The following is a 12,653-nucleotide window of genomic DNA, read 5'->3' on the forward strand; positions in this document are numbered from 1 at the left end:
GTCATGAAGAAAGCAATAGCAACATACTAAACGATCGGGTGCTAAGCTAATGGAATGGGTCATGTCAATCAGATCATTCACCTAATGATGTGATCCCGTTAATCAAATAACAACTCTTTGTTCATGGTTAGGAAACATAACCATCTTTGATTAACGAGCTAGTCAAGTAGAGGCATACTAGTGACACTCTGTTTGTCTATGTATTCACACATGTATTATGTTTCCGGTTAATACAATTCTAGCATGAATAATAAACATTTATCATGATATAAGGAAATAAATAATAACTTTATTATTGCCTCTAGGGCATATTTCCTTCACTATCGCCCCGTCGACGACCTCTACGAGGACTGGCTCGCCCGCATCACCGAGCTCATCAGTGCCGCAGGGGGCTCCCCCTTGCGGTCCCTCTCACTGCCTCGCCCTTCGTCCCGTGCAGGCGGCGAGGATCAGGAGGCGCCTCCGCCGCCTCCTCCCCAAGAAGGTGCCTTGGCTCCAAGGCGCGCAGCCCCAAGGCGAGACCCTCCATGTCCGGCGCCTGCGCAGCAAGAAGGGAGCTGCCAGGAGATCCCACGTCCCCGGGAAGGTGCTAGCGCGCTCCCAGTGCCGGCGCGCCATGATCGCGCCCCAGCGCCTCCACGACAAAACCCCGCGCTACTCCCAGTGGCAGCACGTGGTGACCCGCAAGAATGAGTCCAGCACCGGCAAGGGGCGCCGGTGGCCACAGCGGGCTGCCTCGCCTTCACCCCCGAGCTGCGCGATGTCACATGGCCAGGCAAGTTCAAGCCTGACCTCCCTCGCCGCTATGATGGCACAACAGACCCCGCAGAGTTCCTGCAGCTCTACGAGCTGGGCATCGTAGCCGCCAACGGAGATGAGAAGGTCATGGCGAATTGGTTCCCCATGGCGCTCAAGGACGGCGCTCGCACCTGGCTCCTGAACCTGGCACCCGGCACGATCTCCTCCTGGAGCAAGATGCGCACCCGCTTCATCGCCAACTTCCAGGGCACTCGCGACCGGCCCCCGGCCGTGAGCGACCTGCGCCGCATCAAGCAACAGCCAGGAGAAACCCTGCAGAAATACATCCAGCGCTTCAACTATGCTTGCCTCAAGATCCCCAAGGTGACTGAAGAAGCCATCATCTCAGCCTTCTCCGACGGCGTGCGCGACATCAAGATGAAGGAAGAGCTAGCAATCCATGAAGACCTGTGCACATCCCTGGAGTTGTTCAACTTGTCGACCAAGTGAGCCATGGCTGAGGAAGGGCGTCTCTCCCTCCTCGAGCTCCCGGCGGCTGACTCGGAAGAAAAGATGCTCAAGGCCAAGGATGTGAAGCGCAAGGGGGCTGCCATGCTACCAGCGGAATCGGACACCAAGCGAGGCATGGATCAACCTGAGTCATCTAAGGGCGGACGGTACTGCGTGTACCACGACCTCCACACCCACAACACCAATGAATGTCAAGAGCTCAGAGCTGTGCGAGATGGGCGAATCGGCCGACGCCCAGAGCGCAACGACATGGGCTATGGCCGAGAAGGAGGAAGAGGCAGTGGACAATGGGAAGACCCTGGCCTTCGCCAGGGATGGCGTGACCGCCCTCGCGAGGACCACTGGCAGGACCAGCCTCGCGAGGGAGGCTGGAGGGACCAGCCTCGTGAGGACCGTCCCCACGGCAACGCAGGCCTCCCTCCTCTGCCGCCTCCACCGAGGAGGAACAAAGACCAACACCAAGATGATGGGGCTGGGGGCTTCCAAGAGCCGCGTGCAATTGCTTGCATCCTAGGCGGCGCCCAGGCCCCAGCCTCACAATGCATCTTCAAGCAGTTTGCTCGCGAGGTGAATGCATCCCTTCCCAAGCTTGAGGCCACATGCCCTCTTAGGTGGTCTTCGTGCGCGATCACATTCAGTTCCGCGGATCAGCTCAAGTGTGTGGCAACGGCCGGAGTCCTCCCGATGCTTTGCTCCCCAGTCATCAGCAACGTGCAGGTCACCAGGACCCTCATCGATGGCGGGGCAGGACTCAACGTCCTGTCCGTCAAGACGTTTGACAATCTCCAAGTGCCATACGACCAGCTTCAGCCGACCAAGCCTTTCTCAGGAGTCACCGATGGTTCCACTATTCCAATTGGGCAGGTTCGCCTTCCGGTCACCTTCGGGCAACGCAACAACTACTGCACCGAGCTCATCGACCTCGACGTCGCTCATATCCACCTGCCGTACAATGCCATCCTTGGGTACCTAGCCCTAGCCAAGTTTATGGCAGTGACTCACCATGGTTACAATGTCCTCAAGATGCCAGGAAGCGGTGGAGTCATCACTGTACCCTGTGAAGAAAGGGACGCAGTGTGCTCGCTCGAGCATGCATTCCAAGCCGCAGCAATTGAAGACCCAGATCACAGGAGCGGGAGGCCTCCCGGGGAGACCCTCAAGAAGAAGAAGACCTCACCTGGCCAGAGCCACAAGGAAGCAGGCACCTCCGGAGGTATTGCGTCACGATTCGCGCCCGATCAGGGAGCGCCGCCCTCTCGCGCATAGGAAGGCGCGCCCGGCGCCCTCCTTAGGCAGGGCTCGGGGGCTCTCTCTTGGAGAGCCACCGACCTTGCCAAGGTCGCGGGGGAGGCGCTCGGGCACCACTTGGAGGGGTGATTTCAGGCACGCTTCCCTCAGAAAGGTTCAAGTCAAAGGAGACAAAACCCTCTGGAGTTCATCGCAAGGAACACCCAAGAGCTACAAGAGTCCAGAGTCATGCGAGGCAGCCGCCGCTTGCCTGCCGTAGACCCACATCCAGGCAAGGATGGAGGACTGTGCGTCTGTGTCGACGTACCAGGGCTCAACCGAGCTGCGTCCCAGGAGCGCCTATGGCCTTCGACCGTAGGGCGCTGCGTGGGACCACCCCACAACTACGTTCGCATGCCCTTCGGCCCGCCGAACACGGTCGCCACACATCAGCGCCTGTTGAGGAGCATCCTGGAGGCTCAGGAGGTCAGGCATCGCGCGGTCCTGGCGGAGGTGGCGATGGTCCCCGAAGACCTTCACGTGCCACCAAAGCCTCCCGAGGCCCCTGGGCCTGGGGGCTCATGAGGGCCGACATCTTCACCGCGCATCGCTCACTTCCTCAGCATCACTTCATCTTCAACAGCACCAGTGACATCTTTCAGAGTTCTACTTTCAGTTGGGAGCGCCCACAGGGCTGCACCATTCCCAGGCCGCATAGGTCCGTCCCCGCGGCATGTCTCCATTTTGTTTATGCTCTTTATTTACCTTGTTGGGGGCGCCCCTCAGGCTGCATCATCCCCACACCGCTCGGGCCCGACCCAGCGGCAGTTGCTTTTCCAGCGTTTACCCTAGGATGAAGTTGTTCTTTCACGCTTAATCTGATTCCCATAATTATCACCTACTGCTTGTCGTCGTGCAAAGTGCTTGCACGTTAAAAGGGGGGCGCCTAAACATCACGACTCATGGGCTCTTACTGGCTCTCCAGCCCTCACCCCTGGCCTTGACCCACGGCATCGCGACTTGTCATACCAGCGGCGGCTGAGCTCGCTCGGGGGCCGAGACCTGAGGACGTAGAGCATTTGCATTCTAGCAACCCTGCAGGAACACACCAATTGATAAAGGTCCAGAGCCAGGTGCAACCCGCCTCGAGGTAGGGCCTTGTGAGTCCCGCGCTGGCTCACGGGTGCCCAGATACACCTCTCCTAGCCCTACCATCCCGGCCATGTGTCAGGGCGGGGCTGTACACGCCCCGGGGGCTCCTCCCGGAGGGGAGCCCCCTCCCACGCACCAGTGGAAGCACCATGCTCCGCGCTGGCTGACGACACTGCCGAGGAGCAGCTATGTCCATACACATACGGAAGCGCTATGCTCCACGCTGGTGATAAACAACTACGGGCGGCCCTTGGCCGTACCAACCTCAGGGAGCCCAGAGCTCAGTGTCCGGTACCATCGCAATGCCTCCCCTCGAGAGTGCCGCGCGAGGGGGCTGGACACGGGGGTTACGCCCGGGCCTCGCCCGAGCGCACACCACCCAGCCAGGTCTCTTGGACCTGGTCGTCGTGCGCCACTCCCCAAGCGGAGCCAAGGTACGAAACCCGTTTGAGCGTCTAGGGGGACTCCTGAGCATCGCGACTCAGGAGCCTAACTTGCCACGTAGCCCCTCACTCCTTAGTCCTGTCCTTGGTTTCCGGTCAGGGCTAACGCAGGGTGAGGTACCCGCGGGGCCGGGCCCTGCCGACGTAGAACGATCAATCCACTCCTCGCTCCTCGCTCCCCCTTCCCAACTTGTTGCTCACGCGTCAAGGGGGACTCCTGAGCATCGCGACTCAGGAGCCTAACTTGCCACGTAGCCCCTCACTCCTTAGTCCCGTCCTTGGTTTCCGGTCGAGGTTAACGCTGGGTGAGGTACGCGCGGGGCCGGGCCCTGCCGACGTAGAGCGTAAACAAGTAGGAGAGGAAAATGCAAATTCCAGGAAATTCAAAGCAAATATTACAAGCCATAAGATTGTTCCACAACGCCAAACACAAGTTTTAACGCCTCCGCGAGGCATGGTGCATGTGCAGGAATAAAACAGGATGGAAGTCGCGGAGGAATCACTTACTCCCCAGTAATGCCATCACCAGTGGTGGAGTAACGCTGGACGGCTTCGCCTCTCGAGGTTGCAAGGCCGGCGGCACCGCGCCCGGGCAGGACGTTGGGGGAGCGGAACTTCCCCAGCAAAACCTCGGCTCGGCCCCTCATGGCCTCAGCGGCGGCAGCGGCACAGTCGCCGCTCACGGGCTCCAGCAGGCTGTCGAAGTCGATGTTGGGGTCGCGCAGGTAGACATGGCTGAGGACACGCGTCAGCGCCGCAGAAGACAGGGCACACGCCTCGGCCTCGACCATGGGGCCAAGGCCGTCTGCGACGTCCTCAAGCGCATCAACCAGGAAGGGGAGCAGCTTGGCGGGGCCGTCCTCCGCACATGCCAACGGCTCCTCCAGGCCGCTCTCATACAGCGTCTTCAGTATGCCTCGAGCCTTCTTCTCCAGCTCCACGAAGGCAGCCTGGTCCTCCATCAAGACCTTTGCCTTGGCGTCCAGCTCGGTCCTTCCGCCTTCAGTGACCGCTCCAGCGTCTCCAGTCGGTTGTGGCGGACATCAAGCTTGGCGTCCCGGTCCTTGGCGGCGGCCTCCCTAGCCTACATCTCCTTTTCCTTCTCCTGGCGGCTGCGCACCTCCTTGGCGAGCTCGTCACGCAGGCCTTGCAGCTCGGCCTCAAGCGTCTTGTAGCAGCCCTGGGCATTTGCGACGTCGCCTAGGGCAGCATCACGAGCGGCCTTGGCTTGGTTGGCAGCCCGCCTCTCCTCGTCGGAGGACGACACAGCCTGGCTCAACACCGCTCGGACGGAGGCAGCAGAACGGGCCCAGCCAGAGGCCAACTCCAGGCACCCGGCCACCAAACGAGGGTCCGCGCTCAGGAGATCCCCCCGCAGTTGGCTCAGCTCGTTGGCAACCTGGTCCAAGACAGCAGCGGAGGGAGCATAAGAGACAAGAACCTGTGGAGCAGGTGGAGAAGATGGCAGCGTGGCCACGACTTGGCAGGAAGGGACCTCCTGAGCCTTGGCCGCCACGGCCGCAGCATCGGGCACAGTCGACTCCAGGTCCAGCGGGGCCACGGGGGCTGACTCCTCGCCGGGGTGCCCCAGTTGGCCTCGCGAGGGCGGTTGGCTTGGAGAGGCGTGAGCCTCGCCGTCCTCTCCCCCAACAGCCGAAGGCGTCTCCCTGGCAGACGGATTCGCCCCAAGCAGGGCCGCAGAAGCCTCCTTCAACCTCTTGGCCACAGGCGCCAGCCTGGTAAAAGAGCACAAGCGTCAAGCCTTAGTGGCAGAAACCAACCAGAGCATGAATCGAGCACTTACTGGACGTCGTCCGTGGAATCAAGCAACTTCCAGCCATACTTGAAGCTCGAGAGCCTGCAGCAGGGGTCAGCCTTGGAGGGCCCGGAAGCAGAAGGCGCGTCAGGAGAGATGGAGCTGGCCTTGGACCCCCCAGGGACCAGAGCAGACCCTGGGGGAACCAGGCTCGACCTGCCCTTCCTCGTGACCGAGGAAGAGCCCTCCTTTCCTCGCCTGGCATCGGCCTCATCGTCGTCCGGCATGGAGCAGAGTGCCTGGGACCTGCACCGAGGGAAGGACTCCCCCCAATCCTCGCCAATCTCCTCTGGGTCGGACGCTTCCTCCTCCGCCTCTTATTCCTCCTCTTCCCCGCTGGAGCTGCCGGAGGACAAGTTCACCGTCGCCAAGACCGCCAGATCCTCAGGAGCTGCCGCGGGCACCAGCCCCTCACCGTTGAAGGTGGGCATGGCGTTCACCACCAGCTGCTAGTCGTCACGAAGGAACAGGGGGATGGGGGCGCCCACCGGGCTCGCCACGTCTCCCCCAACCAAGGAATGGAGGGCCGCAGCCAGATCCTCATCGGTTAGGGCCTCGGAGCTCAGGCGCAGGGCGGTGTCTGCTCCTCCAAGCCCCCACAGTGGGAGCGGGTGCTCCTGGAGCGGAGCCACCCGATGCTCCAAGAACTCCCTCAGGAGCGTGGCCCCGGTCAGCTTCGCCGCCTTCGAGTTGCTTGGTCTCAGGTCCGCGTTCATCCTCCTCAACACCGCCTTCGCGCGAGGGTCGACGAGCTCCACGTGGGACCATGCGTCAACGGACTTAGGCTGCCCCATGGGCAATACCAGACGAGGGTGGAGGCGCCCAACATCCATCATGACCCACTTGCTCCGGTAGACTTCAATCCTCTTCCCAGGCTTCGAGATGGCGTTGGAGCTGGAATAGGCAATGAAACTCGCGCATGTAGAGACCTGAGCACCAAAACCCGGAGGGAGAAAAAGTGGCGTAGCAAGGCCACCGAGGGCTTCACACCAACATGAGCCTCGCAATAGTAGGCGACAATCGCCAGGAGAAGGACAGAGTTGGGGTGGAGATGCAGAGCCTGCAGGTTGTATTGGCGGAGAATGGCATGGAAGAACTCAGAGAAAGGAGGCACCAGACCAGCGACAATGGCGCTCACGAAGAACGGGTAGAAGGTGCTCCCCTTGCCCTTAGGCTGATCGAAGCCGACCTTGAGCACAGTCGCTCCCTCGTTGCCCTGCGCCATCGTCATCAGGCGCGCGAGGGCGAGGTTCTTCTCCGACAAATTCGGGGAATCTAGGGCCGGCGAGTACCAAGCATCAACCAGGGACTTGCGAGGCGCCATGGCATGCCGGATGCAAAGGATTGAGACGGATCTGGAGTATTTCGGGAGCAAGAGGAAGGAGAACGAGAAAGGGGATCTAGGGCAAGACAGACGAGAGCGAGGCAAGTAAGCCTGGCCAGGCCCCCCCCCTTTTTGACAGTCAAGCAGTTGCCGAGGCGTCCTGGGAAGTGCAGACGCCCACGCCCAATCAACCGCCACGTGGCGCCCAAGGCCACAGGTTGTTAGGGCCTGCGGCGCTTCGCGCTTGCACCTTCGCTTCTCTGTTAAGCCAAGCCCGCGCGCGCCTTGGGCCCGGGGGCTACTGTCGGTGTTCTGGGAACGGGGGTCCCCAGACTTTCCTGCCTGCGGCCTGCGGTGTGGCTCAAGCGGGGGCCCAACGCGGCCCATCTTCATCAGCTCAAGCTCAAAGACCCTCGCAAGGGGCCTAGCCTCGCGGGACGGACGACAGGAAGCTTCCTCAGAGGCAGCCTCATCAGGCAGGCTCGCGAGGAGGTGGAGAGATCAAGGCAGGGGTACCTCGTGAGGAACCCGTGATGCAAGCCATGACGATCGAGACCAGGCGGGCGCCGGCCCGCTCAGTGTCCTTGTTTCCCCTTTGGTGCAAAGGGGGCAAGCACAGGCCAAGGCATCAGGCAAAGGTTACCCTTCCGGTGCAACGAGACCAAGACCAGCCAGACAGCAGGACGGAGGTCACCGTGGAGCCCAAGACGGCGTCATCGCCAGTGCTTTTGGCAGCCGAAGACCACCTTTGGTCAGGATAACTTGTACTAGATGTTCCCCTTCGAAATGGCCAATTGTTGGCGCCCTTCCCGCTCATTATTTGGGGAGAGGCCCAGGGCCTCTATAAGTAGAGCTAGCCACCACAGAGTAGAGACATCTGGAGACCCTGAGAGACATCTAGACACCCCAAGAGCATCGAGAGATCTGGTAGAACCCTAGCAGAGAGAGAGAGAGAGGTGATGAACTCACCCTAGTAGTTCATCGCACCAGCTCAAGAACACCTCTCGCGAGGCTGTTCTTCCCTTGTACTGTCCATCATCAGCCCCAGAGGCAATCCACCACACCACACACTAGAGTAGGGTATTACACCACAACGGTGGCCCGAACCAGTATGAACCTCGTGTCTCTTGTGTTGTTCATCATTTTCATCTTAGTTCGCACGAGAGGATCAGACGTAGATCGGTAGGGGAGAGATCTTCGCACGCACCCCAGTGTTCAAACCTCAAGGGTCTGCCGGAACCCGAAACCCGACACAATCCCTTCAAGTGAAGCCATTGGAAATCTCATACAGTTCAGTAAATTTCTTCAGTGATAGAAACGAAGTTCTTCTGGTCTCTGAGGAATTTGTTCTGACTGAGGAGTTAGGAATTCGCCAGTGCGGATTGCCTACACAGTGAGGAACATGATAGCCCTGAGGATTTTGCTACTCAGTATTTTCTCTCGGAGCAGCCAACCAGCACCTGAGGAAACTATCAAGTTCAAGGCTACTGAGGATGTCATTCCTACTGAAGAATCTGCTGAAGAATTCATTCCAGAGCATGAAGAACATCGAGCTAATCCACCTGAAGAAAATACTGAAGAAAATGGTGCTGAAGAAAATGCTGATCAAATTCTTCAACAACAACCAGCTCATCCTCGCATTGCAAAAGAAGTGCAAGTTGAAAAGATCATCAATGACATCAAAGCGCCAGGTCCTATCACATGCTCAAAAGCTTCACATTTATCTAACTTTTGCGGGCACTATGGTTTTGTCTCTATGGCCACTAAGGTAGATGAAGCATTTCTGGAGCCTGAGTGGATTCAGGCCATGCAAGAAGAATTACATCAGTTCGAGCTCAAAAATGTATGGGAACTGGTCAAACGTCCAAATCCTCGCAAGAACAATATCATTGGCACAAAGTGGATCTACCGCAACAAGCAAGATGAAAATGGCCTTGTGGTGAGGAATAAGGGACGGCTTGTAGCTCAAGGCTACACACAGGTTGAAGGAATTGATTTCGATGAAACTTTTGCACCTGTTGCTAGACTTGAGGCTATTCGCATATTACTTGCTTATGCTAACCATCATGATATCACTTTATATCAAATGGATGTGAAAAGTGCATTCCTCAATGGTAAGCTTGAGGAATAAGTATATGTTGCTCAACCCCCAGGTTTTGAAGATCCAAACAATCCTGACAAAGTCTTCAGACCAAGGTTGTCAAAATCGTGATCCTGAATCGGATCGGAGGTGCTCTCGTAGGATCACAAATCGTAGAATCAGCATAGAATCTAAGATCCTACCTGATTCTACCAAAAAGTACATTTTCGTAATTTCCCATTTATTTAAAAGGTTGGATGAGTGTATATGTTATAGTTTACAACCTATTTTGAATAATTAATGCATATCCTTGAACATGAACGTGTTTTCGATATAAAATTAACAAAAACAAGCCATGAAAAATAAATAGCAAAATATTCCGAACCTCAAATTAAAAGTGGCATACTGACATGTCCAAAAGCAAACAAAGGGCATCCAATCCAAATTTTCGACAAGCACAAAGGTTTAACCAACTAGAAATAGAAGCCAACTTAATCAGTACAAGTCGTCTAAGTTGATAATGATATCATCGTCCTCATTCATAGGTGGTATTGTACCACTAGAACTCCCAACACAGTACGAGGAAGGTCCTGAATTGTTGCCATCAAGAACATTTTGCTCGCTGGTATTGTTGTTTTCACCATCAGCATCTTCATAAGTAGGTGCATCAAGATCTTGATCCACCCCGAGATCACCATCACCTATGAAAAATCCAAAATAATAGTCAGTAACTATGTAAAAGGAACATGGAAGAATAATAAACTTGCTTCATCAAAAGAACTTTTCGTACGTGTTTCAGCCAGGCTGTTGACAATATTTTCTACATCATTTTCAATGTCACTTTCATTTTCTTTGTCCATAGCAGCTTCGTTATGAGCAATCCTCTCAAGAGAACGGATCCATTCCTTTTGTGGAGGAAGGACAGGCTCTTCTTTTTCAGTTATCCATTCATCATCAGAAGAGACATCATCAATATCATATTCCACAACCTGTCTTTGCCTTCTGCGTTGTCTGCTCATCAGTTTGGAATTGTACATGACAAAAACTAAATCATTCATCCTATCTTGGTGCAGACGATTTCTTTTCTTTGAGTGAACCTACACAAGGTTGAGAAGTTAGCATTAGTATATGTTTCATATAATATCGCCTAGACTAGAGAGTGCATGACATTGATTCTTACTTGCTCAAATGTACTCCAGTTCCGCTCACAACCTGACGAACTACAAGTTAAGCTCAGTACTCTGATTGCAAACCTCTGCAACTCAGGGCAATCATCTCCATACGAATCCCACCAATCAGCTGGCTTTTTTTTGTTCTTGTCATAATAGCCGATTGCATTCCAAATAGGCCCTCGGCACTCCTAAATGAATCAATCTGCAGATCTATCTTGACTCTTTCATCTAAATCTGGAACCATCTTTTCAAGACAAGTGTACAGGCCACGTTTTACTTCAGCCGGCTTGAAATTATCACTATAGTGGCATTGTGGATTCAAATAATATGCAGCAGCATGCAAAGGCCTATGAAGTTGTGTACGCCATCTCTCATCAATTATATTAAATATTGGATTGTAGCTGATCAAGAAAATTGAAATGGTCAAACTTAACTACAATAAGATTAAGATAGCATATCTATAAGCTGCAATTAAGAATTACTAAGTCAGTACAGTAACATACCTTTTCTTCACATTGTTAAAATTTTGCTTTATTTTATCTTTTGCACGATCCATCTCATCATAGATGAACGGCATTGCTGGCTTCTCATCTGAATCCACCAATCGAAGAACTTTTATAATTGGGAGTGCAGCCTTCAGACATGTGGCAACATTAGGCCAAAACCCACGGCTATCCAAAACAATTCCTTGAACGACCTTCCCTTCTGCAGAATTAAATCTACTACCCCTCCACTTTGTTGAAGTGAACATATTGATTAATGCGCCCTTGTGCTCATGCAGACAACCCAAAGTCAAATAGGCAGTAGCAAATCTTGTCACTGCTGGCCTAACTAAATCCTTCCCTCCAGTGAACTCTCTCAACCAAGAAAGAACCATTGTTCTAGAATAAATATACGTGGTGATTTTTCTGCCCTTTGTAATGGTTGTCTGATGCATCTTAATTTTCTTTTCAAAATCCTCAAGAATTAAATCAATACAATGAGCTGCACATGGAGTCCAAAATAATTTTTTCCTCTTTTCCATCAATAGCTCACCAGCTGCTTTATAGTTAGCGGCATTGTCCGTTACAATTTGAACAACATTATCTTCTCCTACTTGCTCAACAATATCATCTAACATTTCAAACACTTTGTCCGCTGTCTTGGAAATGTCAGAAGTATCGACTGAGGCGAGAAAGACAGTACCTTTGGGGCTATTCACTAAAAAGTTGCAGATGGACCTTTTCTTTTTATCTGTCCATCCATCAGACATAATTGTACATCCTGTCTTTTTCCACTCTTCTTTGTATTCAGAGAGCAAATTCATTGTTCTCTTAACTTCCAGCTTGAGAAATTTTACCCTCACTTCATGATATGATGGAGGTTTAAAACCTTTACCAAAGTTTCCAATCATTTCAATCATCTTTATAAATTCTGGGTCCTTGACAACATTAAATGAGATAGAATTGGTATAGAAGACCCGACAAATTTGAGCACAAACCTCTTCTCTCTCTTCTTTCTTGTAAAACTGATTCACCGTTGTTTGGGCTCTGCGCTTGTTAGCGAAACGATTTGTCGCAGCCTCATCTTCATTGTTATCAGCAGGAGTATTCTCCTTCGAACATGCACCCGTCTCCTCCATTTCTGTGTTAAACTTCCTCTTCTTTGCATCATTCTTCTCTGCTTGGACCCCCAGAAGTTTGAGAAACTTTTTTCGAACATCATCGGGAACTTTTTCGCAAGGCTCGACATTAAACCTTGTCCCAGCCAAGTGATGCTTCAGTCTGTAGACACCTCCACCTTTAACTAGAAGGCAATATTTGCATCTTGTTGTCCTCTTCTCAGCATCAACTTCTTCTCCATGTTCCCAGCCAGGGTCAGTCCGATTCCCACGAGCATTCCTCCTCTTAGGCTTACTACTTTCGGTTGGGACAGCAGTTGACATTTTTCCTTGTACAAATAAAAGATTTACAAGAGTTAGATAACAAGCTAGCTTATTTAATCTTCTATGTAGTTCATCAATTAGTAAATACGTACTAGTAGGTAGTAGCTAACCTGTGCAAGTGCAACGAATCAAGGATGTTCCTCAATCTTTGATGGCTACTGTTTCACTAGTCGTCAATAGTGATTAAGACGAGTAAGAGGACGAGCTACCTATCTAATCTAATCATTTAATCTTGAACATGCTTCA

General features: G+C 53.6%; 1 protein-coding gene across 1 annotated transcript; it reads right to left on the reverse strand.

Annotated features, from left to right (window-relative positions):
* Nucleotides 1-9,745: 9,745 nt before the first annotated feature.
* LOC123151397 (uncharacterized) lies at nt 9,746-12,437 on the reverse strand. Its single transcript, XM_044571120.1, has 3 exons — nt 10,987-12,437; nt 10,492-10,884; nt 9,746-10,408 (listed from the first exon to the last, which is right to left on the reverse strand). The coding sequence occupies exons 1-2, from the start codon at nt 12,405-12,407 to the stop codon at nt 10,545-10,547; spliced, it is 1,761 nt and encodes a 586-aa protein (XP_044427055.1). The 5' UTR covers nt 12,408-12,437; the 3' UTR covers nt 9,746-10,408; nt 10,492-10,544.
* Nucleotides 12,438-12,653: the final 216 nt, after the last annotated feature.

Source organism: Triticum aestivum, chromosome 7A (assembly GCF_018294505.1).
Source record: "Triticum aestivum cultivar Chinese Spring chromosome 7A, IWGSC CS RefSeq v2.1, whole genome shotgun sequence".
NCBI lineage: Eukaryota > Viridiplantae > Streptophyta > Magnoliopsida > Poales > Poaceae > Triticum > Triticum aestivum.

What these genes read in the sequence shown, in the direction of transcription:
- LOC123151397 (XM_044571120.1), bottom strand. Translation starts at nt 12,407, where the DNA reads ATGTCAACTGCTGTCCCAACCGAAAGTAGTAAGCCTAAGAGGAGGAAT. An exon ending in TTTAACAATGTGAAGAAAAG is followed by an intron (nt 10,885 to 10,986) that starts GTATGTTACTGT and finishes TTTCTTGATCAG; the next exon opens with CTACAATCCAATATTTAATA.